This window comes from Coffea eugenioides, chromosome 10, assembly GCF_003713205.1.
Source record: "Coffea eugenioides isolate CCC68of chromosome 10, Ceug_1.0, whole genome shotgun sequence".
Taxonomy (NCBI): domain Eukaryota; kingdom Viridiplantae; phylum Streptophyta; class Magnoliopsida; order Gentianales; family Rubiaceae; genus Coffea; species Coffea eugenioides.
The window spans coordinates 37,434,668-37,444,980 of NC_040044.1; the positions used below are offsets into that span (position 1 = coordinate 37,434,668).

Genomic DNA, 10,313 nt, shown 5'->3' on the forward strand with positions numbered 1-10,313 from the left:
GTCCACAACAAATTTGATAAAATATCCCAGACCCAATTTCCTTGTGTGCATTTTATGCAAATCTAGTGAAGTTAATACTGAATCTGTTTTTTTTTTTATTCCATGGATATCACAAGAATGAAAAGTTTGAGAATATTTCAGCACCTGTGGGGATTAACGTTATGCAGTGACAAAGAGTGAATAAGATAATTATTGGGATTAGTTTAGTGATTAGGGGAGGGCTCTTAGACTTCTATGATTATGTTTTCTTTGAACTAAAAATTTCCAACTGATTAACCTTCTTTTTTTTTTTTTTTTTTTATGGGTGGTGCTATCAGTGGCAGAGCCACGTAGAATCCCCTCAAATTCGATAAATTATACAATGACGTTGAAACTTTTTAAGATTTTTAAGTTTGCACCATATTTTCACCTTTGAATTTTATAAAATTCTCTCGTGGATTGCTCCACTTAGATTTAACAAAATTCCTTCCTATTCATAGATTATCCTCTTAACATTTATGTATTCTCTCCTCATTCTATATTGACCCTAAAAAAGTAAGATTTTTTTTTTATTGATCACATGCTTTAACAAAAATTTTGGACCTATTTCAAATCATGCATGTAATATATTGCGAATTATTTTAATGGATGATGGGGATAAAAAATGATATAAGAAGTGAGACAAAAAATAAACCAATTGTACAACCTTTTCTTGTTAAAGTTAATTAATTTCCATAATAGAAAGACAAATTGGTTTAAAGTCAAGTTTGTAAAGCTTCATTGCATGCGTCATGGGAAAGTGAAGTATCCTGGTTGTTGCCAACCACCATGACCGACACTCAATATGTCGTTTAGTTATATAAAAAACAAGAATAAAAACATAGGAAATGAATACCTACATTTTATCATTTATTGCTAAGAAAAGTTAGGAGATGTTGATATAACATGGTACTTGATATTAGATAAATATAATTTAGAGTGGAATCCAACAACTCGTATCTACTATCCCCAAGCAAAGGAGAGAGAGTGAACTAGCAGAAATACAGATAAAACTCTTTCGAGATGTGACGTATGTGAAATAAAAAGTGATTAATAAAAATATATTTATGACGTAACTAAATAAATTTGTGCAAATAATAGTCTATTCAAATAACCAAGAACATAGATCTTATCAAATTAACTCCAACTGTTGTACCTACGCCCAATTCAATCTTCTCCTTGTTAAAATTGGTAAATTGTATATTGCTCATAGACACTTTAGTTTCAATCAATTCATGTACACATTTGCAGACTTCAATTGATATGCGTTCGTTTACTCTGTTTTTTTTTTTTTTTTTGGTAAAAAATATGCGTTTGTATACTTTGCTGGCTGAATTTCCTCTTATTTATTGATAAAATACCTCTTATTATATCAAAAGTAAAAAAATTTATATAGCCAATTCCAATCTTATTCCATACCATGCGCGAAAGAGGATAAGGCAGGAAGTGTTACACGAACGATTTCTAAAAGTAACCCAAAGATGATTTACAATCAATAATGCTTCAAATAAAATTTAACAAGACTCTCTTTTTAAAAAGAAATTTAACAAGACTCTTAAATGTTAAAGAAATCAAGAAAACTTGGTAAAAATCAAGAAATAAGGTCAGAGACTTCAATTTGGCAGTTGTGGGATCCGGCTCGCGATTCGGCGCAGGAGATCCGTCCCCTGGGAGAGATCCCCAGATGGTGTTCTACATCAATAACTACATGAATCCCTCATAAGATGGCTAGATACCACACCAGGAATGCATCAAAATTGGAGCAGCACAGGTTCATTGGGAGCAGCACAGAGTGAAAATAGAATTACAGAATTTGGTGTTAATTCATGCAGTTTTGTTGTAATTATGAACAGTAACTTAAGAAAAAATCACCAAAGTTTATAAGAATTACACCAACTAAATACAATTAGACTCTTCACAATCCCTCTAATACTATATGCCACACCACGAGCATCATAACATCCATAACCCACTCGCGCAATCTGACATGTCATGTAGATGCAACTTGATTGTGATTTTACTATACATAATTCGCCAAAATATGTCTCAAAACATTTGGTGTGTTTGGATAGGAGATTATTGAAATATTATTTAGAATAATTATTGTAATATTTTTACGATGTGATGTATGTAAGATAAAAATATAATTTGAAATATAAAAAATATGTTTATAATACAAGTAAATAATTTTTTGCTATCTATCAGAGCATGCCCTTGCTTGCTTGATCGCTGTCAAGATCAAGATGTTGTTCATCACTATCTGATGATCACTTGAGAAAGCAGCAAATATTGCTTCTATACTTTCTAAAGGGTGCAAAATCAAGATGTACTTCATAACTACCTCATCAAGTTTTTTTTAAAAAAAAAAAAAAATTCTATACTAAGCGACATTCAATTTAAGTGACAGAGACAAATTAATGGATAATCTATCTTTTTGATTTTAGAGATTTTCATATTTGTATCTATCGTCTAGAAATATCGTGATTTAGAGTCATTTTTTGTAGGTAGACTCTTTTTTTCTCTCATGGTGCAAAATTCAGCAATGAAGACAACCATATAGTATTCCTACATGCTAGTATATGTTCAAATATTCCACTTTTGCGCTCAACCCCGTTCAAGTGGTCAAATGAGATGTCAACGCTTCATCTGGAAAATGTAGAAGAGGTGAAGAAGAAAACCTCAACTTTGAGCTGTTGCATGCAGGTTTTGTGCGTCAAAGATACAAAAAACGTGGTAAAAGGAGAATTCAAATTTTCAGACTTCAGAAATAGGGATAGTTGTAAAATTGCCAATCAAACCCTGTTTACAGCTGTTTTAAGACCAACATGGACTTGATATGCTAAGTACTTTGATAAAATGGTATAAAAGAGAAGACAAAATTTGACTAGGATTCGCATGAATACTAGTAGTTGTTTGGGCAAGAAAATATGGTATTACATGTGTGCCTGAGTGTGAGCTGTTTACATTAATTATTCATACAGCTCTAGACATATTTTAATCCTTTGTCTTGTGTTGATAATTCAATTTTCAAGCTATACCCCATTAGTCAAATTTAGAAACTAAAACTAATAATAGTACTTCTGCGTTTGATTTATTTGATCTAATGGCTTGGAAGGCCTTATAAATAGAGTTAATTTCATATACATTACGGTGTATATACTATTATGATTAAATACATGACACATATATAAAATTTTCAATCTTAAATTTAAATTTAAATTATATGTCAATCCTTATTAATATTTAACTAAAGTATCAAACATTTGAAGACCGGGGTATTTAAACAAAGGTAATTAAGATAAGCCCCAACTCTCAAACTAAATGTCAAATCATGACTATTGACAAGGAAGAAGAGGCATGCTGAAATTAGTTTTCTTCAAATAGAAGTGGGAACAACGTAGAAGTCGAATTCATGAACAATAATTTCATCTTTTGTTTCAGAAAAGTATGCAATCTAGAAAGTTTTGTTCTTAAGTTTTCTTAGTTTTTATTTTTCCTTCTATTTGCTTTTTGTCTTTCTGTTAGGCGCATTAATTCACAGATCAGCAACATCATTTCAAGCTACCTGCTATAAAGAGTCACATTCACAACAATCCACAACTATGATGGTTAAAAACGTTAAGCAACAAAAATCAAATTGAACAAAGTTCCCAAAAAAAAAAAAAAGCAACCAACGTGTTGATTAATCAAAGCATAAAGTGCATTTATGCTGCTTTAATTAGGAGCTAAAAGTAGATAAAAATTAATTCGTAAATAAATGCGTTTCCTGTTAAATTGCATTTTGGTTATTTGGATGATCCCATCAAGTTGGCAAAAGAAATACACCGCTTTGTATTAGAGGTTAGGTTAACGTCCGCCTCATGTATCTTTTCACCAAATTCAGGTTCTTTGATTCACCAAATTAGGTCACAACGAATCCAACAGATACCCCTATTTCTTCTCGTATGTTCAGACAAATAAAGCCTTGTTCAGATTTGTTGGAATTAGTTGTAGTCCATAAGGATTCTCCGTGCACGTAATGTGTTTGCAGACTTTATATAGTCTCATTCAATTATCCAAATCAATGAATCATGCATACGAGGAGGGTATAAGACAAATGGAGACAACATAAACAATTTCTTGACCTTATATTGCCAAGTGAATTTTCACAATAGAATGACAAATTTGGCTGAAGTCAAGTTTCTAAAACTTCATTGCATATGTCATGGGAAAGGTGAAATATCCTGGGAGTTGTCAACCACCCTCATAGATACTCAGTATGTCGTTTAGTTAAATGATACATGAATAAATAAACACATAGGAAGCCTATGCCTGCATTTTACCATTTCTTGCTGAGAAAGTTAGGAAATGTGGATATTACATATTTATTTTTATACAGTATATTAAATTTAGAGTGAAATACTGCTGCTACTCGTATCCACCATCCACAAACAATAAAGAGAGAATTAACTAGCAGATATTCAGGTGAAATTCTGTAGTGATATTATTTAACACCTAGCCAATTAAAAACAAGAACAGAGATCCAATTACACTGTCAGTATAGAGATTTTTTACATAATAAGTAGATTTAGATGAATGCCACATTATTACTGTTCAAATTTTAAATTCACTTTTTACCTGTGTGTCATATATCTATACCTGAATGTGTTAAAATTCTATATGCTAACAGTATATATAACATTAATTCATTAAATTAACCGCCACTATCGTACCTCTCCTTGATAAAAGTGGTAACTTGTAAGCTACTCTTTAGACTTGTAATCTCAATAAGCATGAAACTAGTTCATCACTACCTCAAGACTTGTAAAGGCAGCAAAATTGGAACAAAAATACTATGATATTGCTTCTATACTTCTTATGGGGCCCATCCAGCTTTAATTTCCATGGTGCAAAATTCACAATGAAGACAATTATGTACTCCCATGTACCCAGTGTATGTACAGATATTCCGCTTAATTTTGTGCTCAAATCTGCTCAAGTAGTCAATAAGATTGTCAATTATCCATCTAGATGATCTAGAAGACGTGAAGAAGATAAGATGCCCAGACCTTTGAGTCATTAAATCTGTCCAATATTCAGAATTCAGAAATAGAATTGACTAGCCGTAATTAATTAGTTTACCTGTAAATTAGCCAATCAAACCCTGATAACAATTGTTTATGACCAACTTGTTATTAATTAATACTATGAGAAATACGTTAACAAAATGGTACAAAAGAGAATAGAAAATTTGACAAGGATTTGCATGGCTTCTAGTAGTTGTCTGGGCAAGAAAAATATGGCACTGCAGGTGTGCCTGAGAGTCAGCTGTTAATATTGAATCCTATATTTTGCATCATTCAGAATTTAGCCATATTTTAGTCCTTTGTCATTTGTTGATAATTCATTCTTCTTCAACCTATACCCCCTCATTCAAAATTATAAACTCCTTCTGCTTTTGATTTACTTGATCTAGTGGCTTGGAATGCTTTACTGAAGAAAGAAACATTTCAAGAATGTTGGGCATTTAAAACAAAAGTAATTAAGATAAATAAACCCCACCTATCAAACTAAACGTCAAATCATGACTATTTACTTGGAAGAAGGGACATGCTGAAACTACTCATTTTCTCCTAAATAACGTGGGAACTACGCATTATTGAATTCAAGAGCCACAATTTCATCTTCTTGAGACAAAAAAGAAAGGAACGCGGTTTGGAAAGTCTTGTTCGCAAGTTTTCTTGGTTTTTTTAAATAAATTTTTTCCTTCTTTTTTTTTTGAAAAAAAAAATTCTTCTATTTTTTTGGTCTTTCTACATCATTTCGTGTCAATTGCAATAAAGGGTCACATTCACAAGAATCTACAAGGAAGGATAGTCAAAATCGTTAGGCCACAAAAGTCACATTAAATAAAGTTCCACAAACCTACCAAGATGTTGATAAAAAGTATAAAGTGCGTGTTTTGCTGCTTTAATCTTTTTAGGAGCTTAATGGTTGATACTAATTAATTCTTAATAAACGCATTTCCACCTAAAATTCCGTTTGATTATCTTTTTGGAAAGAGGAAGATTAACTTGTTCTTAAAAGAACAAAAAATTAATCTCATGACAATATACATATCAAATTAGAAAAAAAGACTTTTGCAGTCATGAGAATGTAAAACTATTTCTTCAAAATATTCCTCTGATTTACCAAATTAGGTTATGTTAAATCCAACAACTAGTATCCCTATTTTTCTCTTTTTTTTGGGGGGGGGGGGGGTGGGTTTGGCTTTTGGGTGGGTTACTTTTTTGGGTTAATCCTTAAGAAAAGGAGGAGACCACCATGAGTGAAACTCATGATCACTTGCATCTTCAAATAGGTACAGAATACCCGGACTACCATCCCATTACCAAGTCGAACAAATGTTATAAAATTTTTTTAAAAAATAAAAGTCGAAAATTTCTTTATTATTTATCTCCATATTCAATCTGCCAAATTACTAAAGGTAGTTCTCGACAGCCTTGTGATATTTTCGATAAAGATGCTTTAGCTTTTTTGTTGACTAGAAAGACTACATTACCGGACTAAATGACCAAAGGCCTAAAAGTTCTGCATAATCTCCAAACTTTGATGTTTGACATAGAATTACAAACAGCATACTTCCATTTAACTGAAGAATACAATTTTTTGTATCTCTACTTCTGTCCATGTTTAGTGTGATACTAAAATTTTTTCTTTTCTTTTTTCAAATAATGAGATGTGATACTGCACGGTTTATTCTCGATTGATTGATTATAGATCTTGATTTTGAATAATTAATTTTTTTTTTTATGTTCTCGCTTGCTTTTGTACTTAGATTATATTTTTTTTAACAATAAACAAAGTTAAAATTCATAATTTATCAAAGAGTAGTTTTTGATTATTCTTTATAATCATTTTTCATAATCAACTTATGCAAAATCCAAAGCAAACAATAACAAGACGTACAATTATTTGATTAGCCAGCAAATTATGGCTTTTACATGAAAAAGTAATATTGTCAGCCATTCAACCATTCCCCAACACTCCACACCACTTAAACAAACCATCATAATTAGATCGCAACTATATAGCTCTTTCACTTGTCACTCTCTTGGTCATTAATTTAAACTTGTAATTAACTTTAATTTGGTCCCATCTTTATTCTTGTCCTACTGGTTCTATTCAAATCTTCTAGCATGCATTTCAATGAATTTATGATCTTCGAATCAATTAATGCATGGGGCAATTTAAGGCTCATTGAAAGAAAGACATCCCAGATCTAAGAAGATGGGCTATGCTAGATGTACCTTTATTCTGCATAGAAACTTGTATCACTAGTTAAGTAACACGTATGGAATTTGATAAACTCAGAATTAATTGTGAGCTTGAGTACATTCAAAAACGTTGTATCATTGTCATCATTTTCTTCAAAAAAGAAAACCCGATATCATAATTTTTCTTGACACTGATTTTTCCTCAACAAAATCATGAATGGGACAGCCAACTTCTTTGCTTCCATTTGAAATGGAAAATTAGAAGTAAATGCTCAAAAGAGACACGCACGAGAAATTTTGGGGAAAAAGCACGGCTCTGTGTCCAGCCATCTAGAAAGGCTTGACTTTTTTGGAGCCTAAAAGCAAATTTAGCCACAAGAAGAAAAATATTGTTGTTATTAAAAGGAAAGGGACAATGGACCAAGACTCATTGATGACATGCAACCGCACCAAACTCTATTCACACGGTTCATTTTCATTTTCCCCCATTTCTTTTTGTCATTTCCTTCCTGGATTGCTTCTTGCTCCCTTTCTTTTCCACCCATAATCTTCCTCCAAGAAAACCATGCTTGATCCAAGAACTGAATCTGATGACAACCCTCATCAGGCGTTTGATCCCTTCAGAAGCATAAATGATAGAAATGGCAGTGGTAGTTGGAGGTCAGGGAGCTTTGGTGCAAGAGCAAGAAAAACAGGGGGAAACTATCAGAACTATTGGAATTTGAATGGTGATGGAGTTCAATTCAGGCCTCAAAATTCAGAAGATGAATCAGGGGTTCAATCACCACCTCTGTGGAAGAGTAGTCCACCGACAAGTCCATTGAATTCTCGGTGTAATTCCAATACTTATCGGTCACTATCTCCAACTTCAAGAACACAAGCCATAGCCAGAGGACAAAGGGAACTCATGGAAATGGTCAAGAACATGCCTGAATCTTGCTATGAACTGTCTTTAAAAGATCTTGTGGAACATCCCAGAATAGAAAGTCCTAAAGAAGAATCATATTTACTTGAGCAGAAAAATTATGATGATCGTCTTCAGGTTTTGAATCAGAAAGTGAAGTCAATAAGAAGGCAAGAAAGCAAGAACAGTGAGAAAAAAGCACAGATTCTGAGAAGTAAAAGTATGGAAAACAGGGATTTGTTTCTGAAGATGGTTTTTCCACTTTCTTTCAAATCAAGAAAGAAGAAGAATCTGATGACCAATACTCTTGCCAAAGTTTCTCCTAAGCCAGAGGTCCCTGATAAAACATCAAAAAGCGTGGATAAAGATTGGTGGAAGAAAAGATTTTCAAGCTCCAGTGGGAGCGAAAGTGGTAGAACAAGCAGCAACGGTGGAAGCACTGGAAGTAGTGGTAGCAGCAGCAGCAGTAGTCGCAGCAACAGTGGAAGGTAAATTTTTCCTGATTTTTTCACCCTTTTCCTTCATGCCTTTGAATCTGTTAGCTTTTCCTTCAAGTTCTTGAAATTAATTTAGAAATTCTATGCTCTTATGTAATTAGATTATGTCAGCGCATAATAAAGTACATCAATTTTTGAATCAGAACTGCTCTTACAACGTTTGAGCATAGGTGTTAAATCCAAAATCTGATCTTGATTAGAACAAAAGGAATGGTATGAGTATACATTTTATCATATTCCGGTTTAACATTAATGTCAAGTAAAGCAGCCAGAATAGTTTGTTTCTAAGCTAATTGGATTGGGGCATATGGACAATTGAATAGTGGATTAATTGGATTGGGATATATGATTATAATTTGAAGTTTAGAGCCAAGGAGAAGACAAGAAAATCTGATATTCTGGCTATCCATTGCTCACTTGTTAATTCTTTTGGAGAATGGCAAAATTGTGCCATGAAAGGTATGATCCAGTTGGTGCAAATAAGACAATCTAATAATGATTTTCTGTAGCATCCTTTGTATTCAAGTATTGTTGGGTCCTATATGGAAACAGAACAGAGCAGAACAGAACAAACAACAACTACTGCTTTGGAAAGAAAATATGGTAATTGTTGCTAAGTTAATCGTAATTATCACTTCTACTGTCTTATTTTTCACAAGGTACTACATGATTAAAAAAAAAAAGAGATTTCGGAAGTGCCATTAATAATTGCATTTTCATTTCGTTACAAAAAAAAAAAATTGTATTGATATGTTTTGTTTCTGTTTTCGCACCAAATATTTACATATACAGCATGAATACTAAACTAGTCATATTGATTCTTGAATGTGATGCAGGAAAAGAAGTGGCTTCTTAACAAGTTGCTTCTCCTGCTTTTATTCCACGAAAGGCAAATCTCCAAAGTGAAAAGAGAAGAGTGGCATTTTGATATGGTAAAGAACCCTTATCTTCTGTAAACCCGGTGGTATGGTAATTCATGGTGGATGAAGATAAAGAAGTTCTTTTAATACTTGTCACAAAGTTTGGAGTTCATTATGTGTATATTCTCGGAATTATCAACAAAAAAAGTAGTACTAGTCCACTAGTTGTTACTTCTTTTAATATTTCAAATAGGTGGTTCCTTTTTATTTTTTTTGTAAAATCATCCTCTTTGTTTATCTGAAAATGAGTGGGCATGCCCATCTCAAGGTGCAATCAATTTGACATTCCAATGCAGATTTTGGCACGAAGATACACATGGTAGTAATTTGTCAACCCGGGTCTGTCAAATGATTCTAGAGGAATAATAGGGGAGGACATTGCAATTTGGTTCCAAGAATTTGAGGGTTAGATAACACAATAATTGATCTTTTTTTTTTAAATATTGTTTTAGTTTTGTATTAGGCCACATACACCAAGATTTCATAGTTTTTCTTTCCAATTGAAAGTCAATTGAAGTTTTGTCTCTATAACTTGAAAATTGAAAATTTTCCATGCACGAGCAATATGAGTGTTGGCTCTTTTCCCACATATTAAGATGACAGTCTAACACATCCATTGACTATCGATAGATATTTGCCCCACCAAAGTCTTGCATCCCAAGTCCTCCCGTGCTCTAATTTATAAAGTGGATTGTTTCACTTTATTTGAAGTCAGCAA

General features: G+C 32.7%; 1 protein-coding gene across 1 annotated transcript; it reads left to right on the top strand.

Moving 5' to 3' along the window:
- Nucleotides 1-7,720: 7,720 nt before the first annotated feature.
- On the top strand, nucleotides 7,721-9,904 carry LOC113749322. The gene is made up of 2 exons (XM_027293013.1): nucleotides 7,721-8,666; nucleotides 9,512-9,904. The coding sequence occupies exons 1-2, from the start codon at nucleotides 7,840-7,842 to the stop codon at nucleotides 9,579-9,581; spliced, it is 897 nt and encodes a 298-aa protein (XP_027148814.1). The 5' UTR covers nucleotides 7,721-7,839; the 3' UTR covers nucleotides 9,582-9,904.
- Nucleotides 9,905-10,313: the final 409 nt, after the last annotated feature.